The sequence below is a fragment of the Hylobates moloch genome, unplaced genomic scaffold, assembly GCF_009828535.3.
Source record: "Hylobates moloch isolate HMO894 unplaced genomic scaffold, HMol_V3 SCAFFOLD_24, whole genome shotgun sequence".
In the NCBI taxonomy this organism is placed as follows: Eukaryota; Metazoa; Chordata; class Mammalia; order Primates; family Hylobatidae; genus Hylobates; species Hylobates moloch.
This window is the reverse complement of record NW_026652299.1, coordinates 14337183-14358941: the sequence shown is the minus strand read 5'-3', so window position 1 is coordinate 14358941 and position 21759 is coordinate 14337183. Positions and strand designations below refer to the sequence as shown.

At 37.2% G+C, this 21759-nt stretch overlaps 1 protein-coding gene across 2 annotated transcripts in view; it reads left to right on the top strand.

Moving 5' to 3' along the window:
- THSD7B (thrombospondin type 1 domain containing 7B) overlaps window positions 1-21759 on the top strand; it is a 919482-nt gene that overhangs the window by 637593 nt on the left and 260130 nt on the right. For both annotated transcript variants that reach the window (XM_032145845.1, XM_058434423.1), the window contains 2 exons: window positions 1893-2087; window positions 7816-8079. In XM_032145845.1, the coding sequence (XP_032001736.1) occupies window positions 1893-2087; window positions 7816-8079 (459 nt within the window). The remainder of the gene's footprint in view (window positions 1-1892; window positions 2088-7815; window positions 8080-21759) is intronic.

Sequence of the window (21759 nt, the reverse complement as noted above, 5' to 3'; positions counted from 1 at the left end):
TTACGTGGGCCATTTAAACACAAAGATATTCCTGGTTTCTCACCCAGAGATGCTGATATGGCAGATCTGAAGTGGTACCATGGAATCTGTGTATTCTCATATACATCCATGGTTAGGAATTAGAAAAGGTGTTTTCAACTGGGGCAATTTTGCCCCCAATGGAACATTTGGCAATACCTGGAGAGAGTTTTGATTGTCACCACTTAATAGGGGTGGATGTTACTGGCATCTAATGGGTAGAGGCCAGAGATGCTGCTACATATCTCACCACACACAACACCCATTTACACACCCACAAAAAAAGCTGTCCAATCTAAATTTTCAATCGTGCCAAGGTTGAGAAATGTTGATCTAGAGAGTATAAATGTATATTCTTTAACCAGAGTGAAAAAGATGAACCAAAATATTGTGCATTCATTCATAAATAAAATAAAATAAAATAAATGGCATTAGTCCAAAGAATTCAGTAAAAATTTAAGCAAAATTTTAGAAATGTGTTACCTCACGATTATTATTTTAGGGAATGACTAGAGAGTTCCTGGTTGAAAAAGTGTGTGAGAGAAACTTTGAAAAGCTATAAAGAACTAAAAAGCTATAAAGAACTAAAAGTAGAATTACCATTTGATCCATCAATCCCACTACTCGATATCTACCCAGAGGAAAAGAAGTCATTATTCAGAAAAGATACTTGAAGATGCATGTTTATAGCAGCACAAGTCACAATAGGAAAATCGTGGAACCCACACAAATGCCCATCAATCAATGAGTGGATAAAGAAACTGAGATAAATATATATATATATACACACATATATATACACACACATACTATATATATATACACACACATATACTATATATATACACAAATACTATATATACACACACACACTATATATGATCATATATATGATCATATATAGTATATATATATTATATATATATGATGGAATATTACTCAGCCATAAAAAGGAATGATTAACAGCATTTGCAGTGACCTGGATGAGATTAGAGGCCATTATTCTGAGTGAAGTAACTGAGGAATGAAAACCAAACATCGTATGCTGTCACTGATATGTGGGAGCTAAGCTCTGAGGATGCAAAGGCATAAGAATGATACAATGACTTTGGGGACTTGGTGGGAACAGTGGGAGGGGCGTGAGGGATAAAAGACAACAAATATGGTGCAGTGTATACTGCTCAGGTGATGGGTGTACCAGGTTCTCACACATCTCCACTAAAGAATTTATGTAACCAAATACCACCTGTACCCCAATAACTTATGGAAAAATAAAATTTAAAAAATAAAAGATATTTGCAATGGAAATGATCTGAATAGATTATGCTTGTGCTTGAAAAAAAATAAAAATTTTAACTGGTCCCTAAAAATTAATAAGGAGAAAAATTTTATTTACAGACAGCAGAAATACCTTTAAAAATACTGACTGTGTAGGTCTACTTCTGTAAGTGCCATCTAAACAAGCAAAAAACAAAAAATGACATCTAGGAGGAGTCTGTGATTTTTTAAAGGTGGTTTCGTCCTTTTTGTGTTCTCATCTTACTCTTATAGTTTCCCTTTCTTAGTTTTATATCATCGCTAGAGATTAGACGCTGAGGAGCAGGAAGTACAATAAATTACTGGAAGTTATTTTGGTTGCTGTCAATGCAGGGTTTGGATTAATAATGAAACCAATTAAATCCTCAAATACCTCCAATGGCAACAATAAAAATTTAATTTCTAGGGAGAAATAAGGTTAGCTATGTTGAACACCATTTGCACCATTTGTGAAACCCAAGTTTTTAAACACTGGGGGATTCTGCTGTCTTGTCAAAGAACCAGCAGCTGACTGATTTAATCAAAATAATAACAAAAGAATTCATGCTTTTTTTCAGCTGTCTCATGCATCTCTGATGACAACCAGTCAGCAGAAATGATGGAATGCCTCAAGCAGACAAATGGCATGCCTCCCCTTGTGCAAGAATGCACGGTCCCATGTCGAGAAGACTGCACCTTCACTGCTTGGTCCAGGTTTACGCCCTGCTCCACGAACTGTGAAGCGACAAAAAGTAGACGGCGACAGCTCACAGGTATAGTGTGCATTTCACTCTTTAGCATCAGACAAGCTGAACATCTCTGGATCTTTTGTGTAGAATATGAGGTCCAAAGGACAGGAATTTGCATCAGGTCTCTTCCTCTCTCTCCATTCCTCAGTGCATATCCTCAAACTCAGAACAATGCCTGTTACGTAACATGTACTCAATTAATGTTTGCAAAATGAATGAAAGATGTGAACTATTTTATAGCTATCAAGTTCCTCTCTATATAGTTTTATAATCTTTGTAGTCATAAAAGGCATTTTATTCACCAACTTCTTTTCAGTAGGTAATGGCAAAGTTTGTCCTGTGCTATCATGCCAGGATCTCAGTGAGCTTGAAGGCAATCACTGATTTGGAAAGATTATCAAAAACAGATCTAACTGACATCATTGTCTTTTGCCATTATCTTATAAGCAATTTGACGTTTTAAAATTTTACTAGTGTAAGGCAAAAATCAAATTACATATACTGATTCTGCTTTTGTGGTATATTATTCATTATGAGTTCTGTTTTCAGCTGCAAAAATTTAATGGGAATTAAAGCAACTAATTGTGTAATTGAATTCCTGGGGCAATTTTTGCCTGCAGTATGCAAATAATTGATGCAATAGTGTATTTTACTACGTGCCTAGATAAATATGCCACAACTTCTCTTCACTTCTTATGTGTTTGTATAAGCAGAAAATGAAGAACCAAAGGAAAATGCCAGAATAATCACTGAGATAATGAAATTGGTGTTGACATTGAAGAATTAAGCACAGATGACCATTTGTTTTCATGAACAGTTGAAGGGCTAATTCTGTTGGTTTCAAGACCCTTTTGTCTGAATGCATTGCTTACCTGATCACATTTTGAATTTAAATCACCATTGTGGATTTAAGTAATCTGCTAGAGCCTTTAACAGGGTTTCTGCAAACAAACTGGAAGTCCATTTGTAAGTGTGGGTGAAATGCATAACCATAAACAGAAACACCAAACAAGAAATGCTGTACTTCCTGCCCTATCTTCCACAAAAATTTGTGCCACATAATTTGATGCAACATTGCTTGTTGCCAAGATACAACAAATTTCTCATAGAAACACAACACAATGAGATAGAATGTATGTGACAGGAATATTTGAAGTTCAGGGGCCAATGAATGAAACTTTGTTTGCCTGTACAAACATAATGCATCAGAAGCCATTACTGTGGCAACTCTTTATATACTTGAGATGAGAGAGAATTTCCTGTAGAGGGAAAGGAAGTTTTTAATTAGTTGCCAGTTTTTTTCTTTTTTCTTGAAAGTTTATTCGCGATAGTTTACACCTACATAATGAACATGGAAAATATTGAAAATCCTAGGATATTTATTCATTTTACAACCAGCACCATTTATGTTATTAATTGTTAAAACTCTAATGAATTTGAATTTTATTTAAAATATTCCTTTTATATAAATATTGAAGAACAGCTGTACATTTTTTCTGCAAACTCTAAAAATTACTCATACTAAAAGACTGCTTGAAATTTCTTTTCTAAATTATTAACTGCTGTACTTTCAGGTGGCTAATTGACCTTTGTGTATCTTTATGTCTATGTGGCACCAAAACAAGTTAGCAATTTCATGAAATACATGAGTTTTTTAAAAAAAAAAAACAGTAAAATGAATCATTTAATATCACTGTTGGAAAAAATCCCAGTGATGAATTGAAATATTTTCACTTTTCAAGACTTATTTTTATTGTCATGAAACTAATGCTTGTATTTTGTTATCCCTAAGTAATTTGGTAGTAAATGCAATAAACATTCTCTAACATGAATGCTGCTGAAAGCCTTGGACTCAAACTCCAAAGCCATGCGATTCTTTCTCTCTTTAACGCAAACACACACACTGAAACATATGAACATAAATACAAGCCGCTTCATTGAATATGGGGCCATACAGGATATTTAACTTTCTTTTGTCCATTGGTAACAAGAGGCTTTAATTCACTGAGCATTCTGTATGTTGTACCCAAACTATATCATCACAGGTTTTAGACTCAATAGTATGTAAAGCAATTGTTTATAGAATGCTGAAAAAAACCTGTCCAGGTTATATATATATATATATATATATATATATATATATATATATTATGAGATATAATATATAAATATTTATAATAACTAGATAAGTAGTACATATTCTGACTTAAGGAAGAAAAAGTCTTTAGAATTGTACTAGGGATTGATTTTTAATATTAACTGGTTCTGAATCCAAAGGTTAATGCTGATTTTGATTAGTATATAATCAAAGGATCACTGATAATTTGTTTCTTATTGTGACAACCATTTCTGCATTAACTTGCTTAAATCCTTCATCAAACAGTGATGCTATGTAATTAAGAAGGATATCATAAACATAGAGGCAGCATATATTTGTATAGAATATTTGTTCTGCTAGTAACTTCTGGTCACCTTGTAGATGAACATTATTTTTCTTTTTTCTCCTCCTCCCTCTCTTTCACTTTTTTTCTCCTTCTTCCTTCTCCTTTATCTTTTTCTTTTTTTCACAACTTCCTTTTCTCAATTATTCAATGAATATTTTTTTGTTTACCACTTATGTGTGCTAGTCCTTGGTAATACCACAAGGGAATCAGTAGACGTGATCCTAACTTAATAGAGCTTGCAATCTGATTGGAGATATGGTGAGATTTTTACTGGAGATAATTACAGTATAGCTTCTGCTATAGCTGTTGTATTGGGAGCAGTACTCCAACAAATCCTATTGTTGTAACAAATTACCACAACATTGCTGGCTTAAAGCAGCACAGATTTATTATTTTACAGATCTGTAGTGTTTCACAGATCTAAATAAAGATGAGATGTTGGTAAGGCTGCATTTCTTTCTGGAGGCTTCAGGGGACAATTGTTTCCTTTCATTTTCAAGCTTGTAGAGGCTGTGCACGTCCTTGGCTCATGTTCCCCTCCCTCCATCTTCAAAGCCAGCAACATTGCATTTCTCTAACCATTCTTCCATGTTCAAGGATGGTTTTCTGGAGGGAGTAACCCGTGAGTTTTGATCTGAAGGGGAAGTAGGCGTTAGCTAGCCTAAGGAAGGAGGGTAGAAATTGTGGAAATTTCTGGAGTAAACATACAAAGGCCAGAAGCAAAATGAGTAATTTCTAGGAACTGAAAGAGGCTTACTGTGACTGTATTGTAACATGCTAGACGCAGAGTGGTACAATGCAGGCTAGAGGCAGATACAAATGGGTACAAATCATATAGGTCCTTGATGACCCTAGGGGAGGAGTCCGGATTTCATTCTGTGCTATGGTAAGCCACTGCAGAGTTTTCAGTAGACCAGTGATTTGATCAGATTTATACTTTGAAAGCTGGCTCTGACTGCAATGTGGTGGACAGATTGAATGTAGTGAGGTATGACGGCAACAAGATCTTGGAGGAATCTGCTGTAATTTCAGTTGGAGATTTGCAGGTGGGGCTAAATATGGGTGACACCCATTGGAATGGAAACAAATGGACTGATGCAATGAATCTTTATGCATTTGAAGTGATATACCTTTGTCATTAATCAGATGTAGGGGGTTCAACAGAATAATTCAGGGCATTCCAACTTTTAACTTGGTGATATTGGTAGAACTGAGAAACACAGGAGAAAGAAACATTGTGATGTAAAGAGAATGGGTATGATTGGTTCGTTAGATGTAGATTTTTCAGTCTATGGATCAGAAACTTGAGCAAGAAATCTTGGATGAAGACAGTCATTTAAAATTGAAGAAATATGGATGATAATTTATACTCTTCAAATGGGTGAAATTGTAGGATCAGAAGAGAGACGAACCTAAGATGGTGCCTTGGAGAACCCCATCAGTTTAAGAGAGGTAGTGAAGAAAAATAGTTCACCAAGTGAAAATAAATAATATATGGCAAGAGAGAGGTGGGGGCAGGGGGTGAGGGCGAGGAACAAAAAGATATGTTACGATGGAACTTGGAAAGAATATTTCAAGAATGAAAGTGTAGTCAATAGTCTGAACTATCCTTGAGTTATCAGACCTGAAAGATAAGGAATAAAAGATATTCCAGGGTTTTGGCTTTGTTTCTTGTTTTTGTTGTTGTTTGTTGTTTGATAACAGTGGTTTCCAGAAATAAGTAGACAGAATCCAGGGTTAAGTGGGTTTAGAAGAGAAATGAAACTAAAGAGATAAAGACTGAGAGATTCAACAATATTTTATGGAAGTTTGAAAAAAGGGAGGTCTTGAACCTGCTAAATGCTAATAGGAAGGAGCCACTCACTAATTATTGATATATCTCTCAGCCAGTAAATTTTCATGGCTGTGTGGGAGGCTGTGCTTTTCAAACTTATTCTAGTGTCCTAATGGTAGAGGCAAGTGAATACCTTCTATCAGAAGTATAGCTGAATCTACTACCAGCTCAACTTCAGGTCCTGCAGAAATTCTTTTTTTTTTTCTTTTTTGAGACAGCGTCTTGCTCTGTCGCCCAGGCTAGGGTGCAGTGATGCGATCTTAGCCTGGGATTACAGGCACGTGCCAACACACCTAATTTTTGTATTTTTAGTAGAGATGGGGTTTCACTATGTTGGTCAGGCTGGTCTCGAACTCCTGATCTCAAGTAATCGTCCTGCAATGGCCTCCCAAAGTGCTGGGATTACAGGTGTGAGCCCCAATGCCCAGCCTAGAAATTCTTATTTGTTGCAAACATAAGCATCATGGCAGACCATAGAGCCAATCATCCCATCAGCAACTCTAGAATTGTATGTAATGCAAACCATGTGGCAATGAGAAAGTAGCCCATGCGTCAGCTTGTTTCAGGCATTTCAGAACAGCCATAAACACAGAAAATAGACCAATAAAACTGCCTATATATGTTATAACCAGCCATGACTCTAGCTAATGACTCACTAATGAGAAAACAAAAGGTGAAATTATTAGATCTAGGAAAATTTTTAGTAATCTAGAGGAATTGTGTTGACAGCAAAGTTGAATCAAGTTACAGCCTGATTTAGAATCCACTAAACATGATTACCAAGTGTTTACAGCTGTGAAAAATGGCACTGCATTGTCTTACTCAGAGTTGGGACCACAACTAACAGGTCCATCAAAGTGAATTGGTAAGGTAAAGTCATATTTCAGAATACTTAAGTTAGAAGAATCTCTCAAAATGAAAGAGCTTTTTCTCTGATTAAATTATCCAGTATGACTTGATCATTTATTTCAATTTATTGTTTCTATAAATGTTTGGGAGCTGCCTGCCTGATGGCAGAGACCAAAATGAGTTTAACTTTGTCCATCACATTGCAAGAGACCTCTACTAAGAAGAGAGGGAGTTAACCACTTAGATGCTTTCGTTGGTTCCCTGGCAATCATTAGTCAAGGAGAATGGGGACAGGGTTATCAATATGTTTTTTCCAGCAAACTATAGAGAAAATAATTTTAAATAAATTAACTGGAATTCTCTAGCTATAGCAAACATCTTCTAAATATTTTATGCCACTCTCAAACATTAAACCATTTTCTACTTTTTTCAAATTAACTTGAATTTCACAGTTGTTCTGAGTTGTTTCCATTGTCTCAAGATTTACTTTCATGGCCAAAGAGTGAAGAAAACAAAGGCTTTATTTTATTTAATATTCTAAAAGTTTACAAATACAAAAGTGTGAGTGACTTTTAGTAAAACAGCAGATAGGCATTTAATATCTCAATGTCTCTTGTTGGAACAGGGAAAAGCAGAAAGAAGGAGAAATGCCAGGATGCTGACCTTTACCCTCTAGTGGAGACAGAACTATGTCCTTGTGATGAATTTATATCCCAACCTTATGGAAACTGGTCAGATTGCATTCTTCCAGAAGGCAGAAGGGAGCCTCACCGAGGACTGCGGGTACAAGGAGACACCAAAGAATGTGGAGAAGGCCTGCGCTTTCGAGCAGTAGCCTGTTCTGATAAAAATGGAAGACCTGTTGACCCCTCCTTCTGCAGCAGCTCTGGTAAGGAGATGGATAAGAGTAACAGATGAGAACACTCGCACACAGCTCAGGAGGTTTGTCTCAGGTCTAGAATTAATACTCTGCTCTATAATAATTGTTTCAGTTCTCCTTTGTCAATAACACATTGTCTCTCATAAAATATGGACAGATGAAATGCATATATCTGTATCTCAATGATTATCCGGAATGTGATGGTGTTGGATCCCTGACTCACTTCATTCTCTACTTCACCTTTGTTTATTAGCCACCTGTTTACTGGTGGTCAGCACTGCTGTTCCACTTCACTGAGAAAGCCAAAGCCAAGTACAAATATGTTCCATGCTGTTTTTTGGTGCTCTGACCATATACATAGAAGGCATCAGAACTTGAGTGTCTTCTAATATAGTTGAGAAAAAAAAAAATCAATCAAAAAGTTGATTTTAAAAGTTTTACTATATAAAGGCTGGCGCAGTGGCTCACGCCTATAATCCCAGCACTTTGAGAGGCCATGGCAGGCAGATCACCTGAGGTCAGGAGTTCAAGACCAGCCTGACCAACATGGAGAAACCCTGTCTCTACTAAAAATACAAAATTAGCCGGGCGTGGTGGCACACGCCTGTAATCCCAGCTACTCGGGAGGCTGCAGCAGGAGAATCGATTGAACCTGGGAGGCAGAGGTTGCAGTGAGCCCAGATTGTGCCATTACACTCTTTTCTGGGCAACGAGAGCGAAACTCTGTCTCAAAAAAAAAAAAAAAAAAAAACCAACAGTTTTACTATATAAAGTTTAAGTATACCCAAGTTAATAGAATAAAACTATAGGAAAAAAACAAGAGATAACCTCAGAGAGTTGTGTCAGATGTTAATCTGGGAAAATACTGTTTTTGAACCTTAATTGGGAGAATCTGAAAGATCTGGGTGTATGCAAAAAGAAATGGAGGTTAAATACAGCTGGGGTGAAAGTTGGTGAAACAGGCTGAAACCGATCATTACAATGGAGCCTCTGAATTTCCTGCTCTGTTTTTCTTTCTTTCTTTTTTTTTTTTTTTTTTTTACTAGTTTTTTAAAAAGAATAAATAAGTCTAGAAACAAATGGGTAGATTTTGGTCTTAGTCATCAAGGTTTTGTGTACTAATAAACATTCTCAGTAATACCAGAAAATCAAATTCAATTATAATGTACAAGCTAAGTAAATGATAGTTCTTCTTTATTGCCAGTGTACTAGCTATCTTTATTTAGATATACCCATATCATTATACAATGAGATTTAATGACTTTTAAATTAATACTCCCATTGCTTTATATAGGCTTCCTAGATTAGTCTACATTAATTTTTTAAGTGATTTGACTTTCAGAAACATTAAATACATCACAAGAAAGTAATGGACCCATTTTAAGGTGCTGTAATCTTTGTTTTTTAGCTTGTATGTGTGTATTGGTTTATTCATTCATTTGAACAAAACGTTTTTATTGACCATCTGCTATGTACCTGGACATCTATAACTTGAGTGTACAGTTAAGGGGAAGTCAGAAACTTGTGGAGTTTACTGTCCAGTGGGGGATAGAAATAAAACAAATACATAAAAAGAATTTCAAGTTTTGATTAGCTCTGAGGATGCTGAATAGAAAATTTTTTGATAGACTTTAGGGAAGCCTTCACTGAAATGACATAAATCTAAGATGTGAAGCGTAAGAAGGAGGCAGATGTACAAAGCACATAACAAGGTTGTTTTAGTTAGTGGGGTGTCCAGAAGATAAAAGCTAGGAAAGATGTTTTGGATAAAAAGAAAACCCTGTGGTTTGAGCATAGAGAGTGAGGAGAGAGCTGTGTGAGGTGAAGTTGAAGAAGTATGTGGAATCTTGTGAGACAAGCCAAGGAATATGGATATAATTTAACTGCAGTCATCAGCTTGGAAGTGGGGTGAGTAATGTTAGCCAATTTAGAGATTTTAAAGATCACTTTTGACTACTGTCTACAAACTGTCTTAAATGGGGGAAGGAAGCTGCTGGGAAACTCCTGTAGTTAATTAAGGAAAGACATGATGGTAGGTTAGACTAGGGTGGTGGCAATAAAGAAATACAGAGTAATTTTAAGATGTAATTTAGAGATAGAATTGACAAGATTATTCCAAATGCAAGTCGTCTTTTCTATATGTTATCTGTCATTCATCCCTAATTTTGCATGAATTTGTGGAGGGTTTTTTAATTTAGAAAAGAATCATTTCAGGTTAGAAACGAAAACATCTTGAAACAAGAGGAGACATTTGTAATTCAACCAATTTGCAATGTCATAGCAAAAGCTATTAGGGAATCTAAGAGACTTTCACCAAATGAAAATCGTGCTTTAATCAAAATTTACTGTAGCCTCATCACTTTTATGATACTTGTATTAAGCTACTTTCACAGTATATATTTTCAAAAAAACGTTTTTTAAAAAAAATAGCAAGTGAAAATACCTTATTGTGTCACCTCTAGGGATATGACATATGCTTGTCTATCAAAGGAAAAAAAATCTTTTAATGGTTACTAATAAAGACTTAGTGTGTGTATGTATGTATATGTGTGTGTGTATATATATATATATAATATATATATATATATATATATATATACATCTATCCATCTGTGAATTGGGGTAGGGTACTGTGGCTCATGCCTGTAATCCCAGCCCTTTGGGAGGCATAGGCGGGAAGACTGCTTGAGCCCAAGAGTTTGAGACAAGGCTCGTCAACATAGGGAGGCCTTGCCTCTAGAAAAAATAAAAAATTAGCCAGGCATGGTAGCATGCATCTGTGGTCCCAACTATTTGGGAGACTGAGGTGGCAGGATCACTTGAGTTTGTGGGAGGTCAAGGCTTCAGTGAGCCATGATTGTGTCACTGCACTCCAGCCTGTGTGAAAGAATGTGACCCTGCCTCTAAGTATACATATATATGTATATGAATTAGCTCACTATTAAGAATTACATTATAGGTTAGGTGCAGTGGCTCATGTCTGTAATCCTAGCACTTTGGGAGGCCAATGCAGGTGGATCACTTGAGGCCAGGAGTTCAAGACCAGCTTGGCCAACATGGCAAAACCCCATCTCTACTAAAAATACAAAGATTAGCCAGGTGTGGTGGCAGGCGGCTGTAATCCCAGCTACTTGGGAGGCTGAGGTGGGAGAATCACTTGAACTCGGTAGGCGGAGGTTGCAGTGAGCCAAGATCATGCCACTGCACTCTAGCCTGGGTGACAGAGCAAGACCCTGTCTCAAAAAAAAAAAAAAAAAATTATTATCATGGGCAAACTGTGGCATAGGATAATGACCTAAATCTGGATCTCCCAATAAGAATGGTAAGTGCTTCCTTCCCCCTTTTAAATCTTTACTTGGACTTTGTCTCCCATTTGCATTTTAGACATGAGCAGGATTCCCTACAATGATATCAGGGAGACTTCTTCATGAGGATAATTACTCCTCGTCAAGCATAATGTGTTCTATATGGCCCCTGTTGGATACACATAACTGTGGGAACACAACTCCATAAATTCTGAGTTATCCATACTAATGGATTCCATGGATAACTCAAACCACAGATAATCACAGCCAAGTCTGCTTGGCTTTGGGAGTATCACAATGAGGAGAAATATTAAAATTGCAATTTATTTTTAAAAAACCTTTAAAATGGAGTTTGTCTCTATGTTTTATCAGCCCCTATTGGCTCTTAATGAGTTTCATCACTGCCTGATGCAAAAGTGCATGGCGTCGTCTCCATCTGTGTGATAACAGGTCCAATGATGGTACTACCTAAATTCGGCAACAAAATATCCCATGACAAAATTAAGATTCTTGAGGTGAGACACTTCCAACCATGTTTCTTATATCAGTGTTTGTTTGTTTGTTTGTTTTTTGTTTTTCAAAGAACAGGACAAAAAAGTACTCCAGTATGCCAATACACTGAATTTTATCTCTCCCTGGCTCTGCCTTCATCCCTCCTTTCATTCGGGTCTCTACTGAATATCCCCTCATATCAAGTCTTTCCGACTCCTCTGATAATTGATCCACCTCATCACTTCCTATTTCCCTTGCCAGTCTTTATGTTTTTTCATAGCACTTAATCACCAACTGACACATTATATATTTACTTTTTAGAAATGAGTGCTTATTGTCTCTCCCTGCAGTCGATTGTAAAGTTCCAGGCGAGTGGAAACTTTTTAAAAGTCTTTTATTTATTTTCGACTGCTATATCCACAACACCTACAGTGTCAGAAATTTCATAGACATTCAAAACATATTTTGGAAAACATGACTGAATCATCGGGTTCTGGTAGTTTTGTCTCCAAAGTATGTCTCGTCTTTTCCTTTCCTTTTGCTATCTTCTGCATATGGTGATCTTATGCTATTCTGTCTTGACTTATCCACCTGATATCTGTCATGCCAGGAGCCATCAGCCATCATACTGACACGAAAATGTGTCCAAGCCATAGGCCTGCTTGCAGTCTTTCCTGGTCTCTTTATGTAGCAGCTCCTCAGTTGGACCCTCGAGGACTTCCATGAGGATGTACTCCACCTGGCATGCCCTTTTTCATCCTGTCATGGGACTCTTCATTCTCTGGGTTAAGATCAGGTGCTACCCATCGCAGGAAGTATTTCCCCTCTTCCACTCTTGTGTTTCTTTGTAACACTACATTTAACTTTATTTTAAAAATCCATGTAGATCTCTATTTCTCTTACTAAATTGAAAATTCATTGAAATTCATGATTGTATCATGTTTATTTCTCCATCCCCAATACCTATCACAGGCTCTGGCCCCACACAGGCTCTCAGTATCTGTTGGCTGAATTAATGGAAAGGCTAGTTTAGACAAGAGTCAACACACATATGCCCATATACAAGTTCTGAAGTGTGTGTGCAGTGTATGCACATGATTTAACAGCCCTTTGGGTAGAACAGCTGTGTATAACAAAAGCAGATCTATAGAGAAGCCACCTGTGTAACACAGAGACAAAGAGCACAGAAAACCTTATTCTGTTTTGCCCTCAATGTATAGTTTGGGAATAGAGGAAATGAAATTGCATTGCTACTAGTGGATAAGCAATGTTTTTGAAACAATGGAAGAATGCAGAAGGAATGATTTTTCAGGTGATCCAGTGACAAAAATGTGAATAAGCTTTCATTCATCAAATTATGAAATGAAAATGTAATTGTTTTCTGATTCCAGATAAATTATAATTGATTTGATAGGCAATTATTTCATTATATATCATCCACATATAATTTAGCATTTGCAATTTAACAATTATAATTTCATTAATTTACTGTAATATATAAGTAGGTATAGATAGAAGACAAAGCAAAATAATAATCATAATCTAAAGAATCTCTTTTTGGATTTAATAAATAAATATTTACATGTTTGCAATCACTGGAAAAGTGAATTTAATATTAATGCATTTAGAAAGTTTAGATTTGCTGTGTATGTGTTGAATTTTACATAATTGAAATATTTCTCTTACAACTCTATATGAACAAATTTATTTTGGCTGAGGTGGGAGAACATGCTTGGGACTGAAAATTACATCTTTATTAATCAGGGTGATTAAAAGAGCTTTTTTTTTCTGATTCCAGGTCTAGGTTCAAAATCAACCATTTTATTTTATTTTATTTTATTTTTTTGAGACAAAGTTTCCTCTGTAGCCCAGGCTAGATTACAGTAGCATGATTATAGCTCACTGCAACTTCAGAGTCCTGAGCTCAAGTGATCCTCCTTCTTCAGCCTCCTGAGTATCTAGGACTACTGGCTAATTTATTTTTTTTATTTTTTATTTTATGCAGAGGTGAGGTCTCCCTATGTTGCCCACACTGGTCTCAAACTCTTGGGATCAAGCAATCCTCCCACCAAGGCCTCTCAAACTGCTGGAATTACAGGCATGAGCCACTGCAACTGGCCTAAGAGAGCATTTTATATATAAAGTGTCCTTATTGGGAGAGCCGGACCCTGATAGTCATGTAGCTTCTTTTCTATTTTCCCTAAGTGTCAGCTGGTCTGAGAAATAAAGGGACAGAGTACAAAACAGAGAAATTTTAAAGCTGGGTGTCCAGGGGAGACATTATATGTCGGCAGGTTCTGTGATGCCCCCCAAGCCGTAAAACCAGCAAGCTTTTATTAGTGATTTTCAAAAGGGGAGGGAGTGTGAGAATAGGGTGTGGGTCACAGAGATCACATGCTTCACAAGGTAATGAGATATCACAAGGCAAATGGAGGCAGGGCGAGATCACAGGACCACAGGACCGGGGTGAAATTAAAATTGCTAATGAAGTTTCGGGCACGCATTGTCATTGATAACGTCTTATCAGGAGGCAGGGTTTGAGAGCAGACAACCAGTCTGACCAAAATTTAATAGGTGGGAATTTCCTCGTCCTAATAAGCCTGGGAGCACTGTGGGAGACTGGGGCTTATTTCATCCCTATAGCTTCAACCGTGAAAGATGGCCACCCCTGAAGCAGCCATTTCAGAGGCCTACCCTCAAGGATGCATTCTCTTTCTCAGGGATGTTCGCTGAGAAAAAGAATTCAGCAATATTTCTCCCATTTGCTTTTGAAAGAAGAGAAATATGGCTCTGTTCCGCCTGGCTCACCGGCAGTCAGAGTTTAAGGTTATCTCTCTTGTTCCCTGAACATTGCTGTTATCCTGTACTTTTTTCAAGGTGCCCAGATTTCATATTGTTCGAACACACATGCTCTACAAACAATTTGTGCAGTTAACACAATCATCACAGGGTCCTGAGGTGACATACATCCTCCTCAGCTTACAAAGATGACAGGATTAAGAGATTAAAGACAGGGATAGGAAATCACAAGGGTATTGATTGGAGAAGTGATAAGTGTCCATGAAATCTTCACAATTTATGTTGAGAGATTGCAGTAAAGACAGGTGTAAGAAATTATAAAAGTATTAATTTGGGGAACTAGTAAATGTCCATGAAATCTTCACAGTCCATGTTCTTCTGCCATGGCTTCAGCCGGTCCCTCCGTTCGGTGTCCCTGACTTCCCGCAACATGTCCTGGCAAAGATTTGTGGATATCAAAGACAGGACACATATGTTAATCTATTATGAGCAGTCTGCATAAGTCCAGTTCATGGAAGGGACAGAATAATTATATTATACCCTCTCTCCCAGAAAGAAATAGAAACTTTTTAGTCATATGAAATTCTTGCCAAATGACTCATTGCCTAAATCCTTTACACCTTTATGTTTATTTACTAAGACATTAAAAGGCTCTTCAATTCACCACTTGGGGAAGAATAATAGTGTCTGGGCTAAAGAGATTTTCATTGATAAGATAAAGAATATGTTTCTATGTTTTCATGCTGTGATTTTGCCTCTTTTGCTATTTTTGTTTGTTTTAACATGACCGTCGATATAAACTTCATATAATATTGCTGCTTTAGAGCTGTTTCTCTCTTCTGTCCACTTTTCTCCAGCCCCATTGCTCTGCCTTAGTTCAGGCTACTTTACGTTTCTTGTAGATTCACTGCAGTGGTGGCCCATCCACTGTCCTCACTCAGTCCCTCTTCCTGCCAGCTTTTCTTCCATTTCAAGGAGAGGAATCTTTCCAAAAGGCAAATCTGATTATCACTCCCATAGATTTTAAACCCTCAAATGGCAACCCATTGCCCAGACCCCTTAGAATGGGATACAAGCCCTTCATGATTTTACCCTCCTTTTTTTAATCAATATAAAAGATTTACATATTTTCTGCATACAATTCATAATTTGAAACATTCATATAATCATATTAGGTTAAGTAGAATATTCATCACCTTAAATATCTTTTCTTTATGCTAGAAACATTCAAATTACTCTTCTAGGTATTTTGAAATGTACAATAGATTAATGTTAACTAGAGTCACTCTACTGATCTATTGAAAACCAGATTTTATTTTGTCCTAAGTATATATTTGTACCTGTTAATCAACCTCTCTTCATCCCTCCTATTTTTTCCAGTCTCTGGTAATCACCAATCTACTCTCTATTTTTATGAATCTCCTTTTATAGCTCCCACATATCAGTGAGGACATGTGATATTTGTCCTTCTATGCTTGGCTAATTTCACTCAACATAATGACCTCCAGTTCAATCAATGTTGCTGCAAATGACAGGAGTTCATTCTGTATAGTGGCTGAATAATATTCCATTGTGTATATATATCACTTTTTTTTAAGATGGAGTCTAGCTCTGTCACCCAGGCTGGAGTGCAGTGGTGCGATCTGGGCTCACTGCAACCACTGTCTCCTGGGTTCAAGTGATTATCATGCCTCAGCCTTCCAAGTAGCTGGGATTAGAAGCACCTGCCACCACACCCAGCTAAGTTTTGTATTTTTACTAGAGATGGGGTTTCACCATGTTGCCCTGGCTGGTCTTGAACTCCTGACCTCAGGTGATCCACCCATGTTGGCCTCCCAAAGTGCTGGGATTATAGGCATGAACCACCACACCCAGCTATACCACATTTTTGATGCATGATTTTTCTTGGCCCCTTTGCCAGCTTTGCTGCAGGAGACACCCCATCTACTCAGCCTGCCAGGCCGTGCCTGGCTTGTACTCTGGTGCTTATCCTGCAGCCACTGCAACTGAGCTCTCAGCCCCCACTTTTGGTGGGTCCTGAGTTCTTGTCCTACATCAAAGAAGAATGAGGATACACTGATAATTGAAAAGTGAAAAGGACAGAGAATAATGTTACTGGGTGATGAAATTGCTCTCTGCAGAGATGGGATGCAAAGGTGCCCCCCACCTGAAGTCAGGTCATCTCTCCCTCACTGTGGCTGGGTCCAGGGCTTTTATGTGCTCAGAATGGGGAGTGTGTACTGATTGGTCTGAGTATGCAAAAAGAGGCTAAAACAAAGGCACTACTCAAAGGTGGGCACAACAGTGTAGAAAACCAATTAGGAAAGGGTAGGTATATGTAAAATAGGTGAAGGGTGGGGGTCAATCGGTGGAAAGCACAGAACACAGTCAGAGAGGTTCTCAATCTGGTCTGAGAATTTACCCAGGACCAGCTTGTCTTCAGCTTGAAGGTCAGATTTCACTGGGGACTTGTCCCTGTCTGCCTAGGATTTGTCTGCCTCCTGTCATTATCATTTGCTTTATACATTCATCCACTGATGAACACTTAGGTTGATTCCATATTTCGGCTATTGAAAATAGTGGGAGTATAGATACCCCTTTGCTATATTGACTTTATGTCTCTTGGATACATACTCAGTACTGGAATTGCCGGATAATATGGTTGTTCTATTTTTAGTTTTTTAAGGAACTTCCATACTGTTATTCATAATGATTATACTAACTTACATTCCCACTAACAGTGTATGAGGGTTCCCCTTTCTCTATATCCACAGCAGCATCTATTATTCCCTTTTTGATAAAAGCCATTTTTACTGGAGTGAGATGATATCTACTGTGGTTTTGATTTTAACCTTGTTTAATCCCTGAAGCCTCATCTTTCATCCACCCCACTCTGAACTCCAGCAGTCCTGGGTTCTAGAATATCTCAATATATACCATTTGCTGGCAGGGGTCTTTTGCCTTCTATACATGTCTACTTTCCTCCTGCTGTGACTTTAATTTAATTTAATTTGCAACTTAATTCTCTAGTTGACTCCTAATAACCTTTCTGAACTTGTATTAGAAATGTCACCCTTTTTGAAAAACCACAGACAGTCTTGCCCGGCAACCCTTTGCCCACTCCCCAACCCCTAGAACCCACTAGGAGCAGAGCTTGCCTGCTTAATGTTTGTTAGCAAGATATATGTTCTTGGTCCTATACTTCTCCTATTTTACCTATCTTACTGCTAATCTATGCTGCCACAGAGGGCTGTGTGCCCCTGAGAGAGGGTCCATGAACACTTCATCACTCTATTGTCACAAACAGCTGGCAAAGTGTCACCACATCACACATACTCAATAATGGCTCACAAAACACAGATTGTAAATTATGTTTATGAATAACTAATTTTAATTTACATATGTGAATTTGTTCCCTATGACTACTTTATCAAAACTACAAAGTTGGTGGCATAAAACGATGCAGTTATTCTCTCACATTTCCAAAGGTAAGTAAGAAGTTCAAAATCTGTTTCACTAGCTCAAAATCAAGGTGTAGTCAGGGTCATGCTCACTCCAAAGGCTTTGGAAGAAAGCTTTTCCTGGCCTTTTCCAGTTTCTAGAGTTGCATTCCTTGCATTCCTTGGCTCATGGCCTCTTCCTGTGTCTTTAAATCTGGTGGCATAGCATCTGGCTTCAGTATCACATTGGGTTCTTCTTCTGCAGCAAACCTTTTGACTCCTTCTTATAAAAACACAACTACCTGACCTATGTGGACAATTTAGGATAACCTTTCTGTGCAGGGAAAAACACCCTGACTGTGTTTTTCCTCTGCCCACACACCACCACAACACCAATCATCAACACAGAAAAATACTTCTGTGACAAAATGTATGGGAGGTTTTCCCCACGCCCCCAGCAGCAGATACCAGTTGGTTGTCCTCCAATTCAATTCTAATACTGTCTATCTGGAGATAATATCAGATCCCACAAGTTGGCAGCTCAGACCCCAAAACTGCCTCCCATACCTCCAGGCACCAGTTGCAACTCTGGGCCTCTGAAAATTCTGAACAACTGGCTTCAAGTTGGGGTTCCCAGGACTCTCTTTTTGGGTTTGATTAATTTGCTGGAGTAGTTCACAGAACTAAGGGAAATAGTTACTTACATTTATTGGCTTATTCTAAAGGATACGGATGAAGAGACAAGAGGGGCATGGGGGTAGGGGAACAGAACTTCCATGCTCTCCCTGGGCACACCACCCTCTAGGAATTTCCATGTGTTCAGCTATCTGGAAGCTCCCTGAACCTGGTCCTGTTGAGTTTTTATGGAACTTTCATGAAGTCAGCATTCCTTCCACAGGATATAGGGCAGGACCCTCTCTGGGGACAGTCTTAACACCCACAATCAGAAATTTTGGAGAAGATTAGATTCCTGCCTTGGAGCAGGCGAAAGGAGGGTAGGAGAAGGTTGGAGAGATTCTGTTTCCCGAGGCCTAACACACCCAACATTGTAACAAAAGATTGTATCAAGGACTATGGGAGTTATAAGCCAGGAAACCTGGATGAACACCAATATAAATCGTAACACCACACTTACCATCTCAATATCACATCTGCAAAATCTCTTTTACTTTATTAGGTAGCATTTGCACATTCCAAGGAATAAAACCTGAAAATCTTTGGGGCTGTTTTTCACCCTACCAGCATATGTTAAGAAGCCAGTCATGTTTTTGAAACTAAACTCCTGAAAGATGTGCAAGTGAAAAACAATTTGAAACTTTGTTCAAGGGTTTGAAGCATTCGCGGAGTGTTATTTTCTTATTTTCCTCGTGTGTAATATCTACACAGGGGACTTTATGTGAATTATATTGAATTGAATTATCTGGAAAACTATTAGGCAAAATATTGTCATCAAAAATGTTACAATGAAGAAAGCAAATATGGGATTTGAGTATTTCCTTGATCAACATTATATAGAATTAGTATTTCCTTTTACTTTTGTTTGTTTTTTACAGGGTATTGGGCATACCCTTGTCTCCAGGTCATATATTTGCTTTATCTTGTTTATTTAGTATGTTGTATTTTCTAATTCCAACCTATTTAGCAATTGCTGGAGACAAGGGCTTACTGATGAATACTCATTTGAAGAGAAAATTCAGCTACTGAAAATGTTTGAGGAGCTCATGTTTTTCAAGAAGCCCCCTGGAAGGATCCATTGAGAATAGTGGTTCATTTGCTCATGGACTCATTTATACTTTTAACAAATATCAATGGAACATATAGTTTTCATCAGGCACTTTCCTATATATCAGTTTATAAAGATTAACAAATCATACCCTCTAAACATATTCATAGTCTAATGAAAGACTATATTAGGGACTTCCAAATTTAGGAATATCTCCTCCCTCTGAGTCAGACCATATTTTAATTTTTTTTTTAATTACACTGAAACAAAAATTTCAGGACATCAACCAGTCAAATGGTTTAATATACTCTATATTTCTAATCCAGAATTATGCCCAAATATGGAATCAAGATTTCTTTATTGGTGATTGAAAATGGACAATGAGAGAAGACATGTCTAGGGCTTTATAGCCTGGTCTGTGTGGATTTGATAGGAAAATCTTTCTAGAGGAAACAGTGTGTGTTTTGACCCTTCTCAGGGAATAAATTGTGGACCCATGATGAAATCCATGTACAACTTTCTTCGTACCTGTTTGGAATAAAATGGGATATATTTTACCCTAAATAAGAAAGTAAACAGAACTTCTAAACAAATGGTTTTTAATTAATAAATTAATATTTATTCATTTTTTCTTCAAAAATAAAAGCAAGTAGGTATCTTAGGAAGGGCTACAAAGTAACTCTTTCTCTACCTTGATTAAAGAAAAAATAGTTCAATCTTCCTGAGATCAGGGAAAAAACAAGAATGTATTCTCAACTTCTATTCAGCACCATGCTGGAGGTTTTAGCCATGGCAATTAGGCAATAAAAATAAATAAAATGTATCTATATTGAAAATCCAGGAGTTAAACTACATCTATTGGCAGATAAGATAAACTTATAAATAGAAAATACTGAGAACCACCCTCAGAAAGAAGCTATTAGAGCTAAAGAATTTAGCAGGTTTGCAGAGTATGAGAACGATGGTCACAAAGCAGTTGTAGGTCTATACACTAACAATCAGAAAATGAAATTAAGAAAATAATTTCATTTATAATAGCATCAAAAAGACTAAAAGACTTAAGAATCCATTTAACAAAAGAAATTTATTATACTCTGAAAACCTTATTTATTATACTCTATAAAACATTGTTGGGGAAGATTAAAGAAGACCTAAATAAATGGAAAGATGTGCTATGTTAATGGTTGATAATTCTTAATATTGTTAAAAATTGTTATCTTAAAATGCCAGTGGTCCTCAAATTAATCTGTTTAGTTCAGATTATATCAAAACCTTAGCTAGCTTTTTTGAATAAATTGACAAACTGATCCTGAAATTCATATGGAAATGCGAGAGACCAAGAATAGTCAAAACAGTCTTGAAAAGGTGGAACAAAGATGAAAGAGATACACTCTCTAATTTCAAAACTTACTGCAAAGTTGCAGTTATCAAGACACCGTGGTACTGGCATAAGGAGAAACATAGATTAATGAAACAGAATTGGCATTTCCTAAATAAACCCTTACATTTACACTCAATTGATTTTTCTTTATGTGTGTATATATATATATATATTTTTTATTATTTTATTATACTTTAAGTTTTAGGTTACATGTGCACAACATGCAGGTTTGTTTCATATGTATACATGTGCCATGTTGGTGTGCTGCACCCATTAACTCATCATTTACATTAGGTATATCTCCTAATGCTATCCCTCCCCCCTCCTCCCCACCCCACAACAGGCCCTAGTGTGTGATGTTCCCCTTCCTGTGTCCAAGTGTTCTCGTTATTCAGTTCCCACCTATGAGTGAGAACATGTGGTGTTTGGATTTGTGTCCTTGTGATAGTTTACTGAGAATGATGGTTTCCAGCTTCATCCATGTCCCTACAAAGGACATGAACTCATCATTTTTTATGGCTGCATAATATTCCATGGTGTATATGTGCC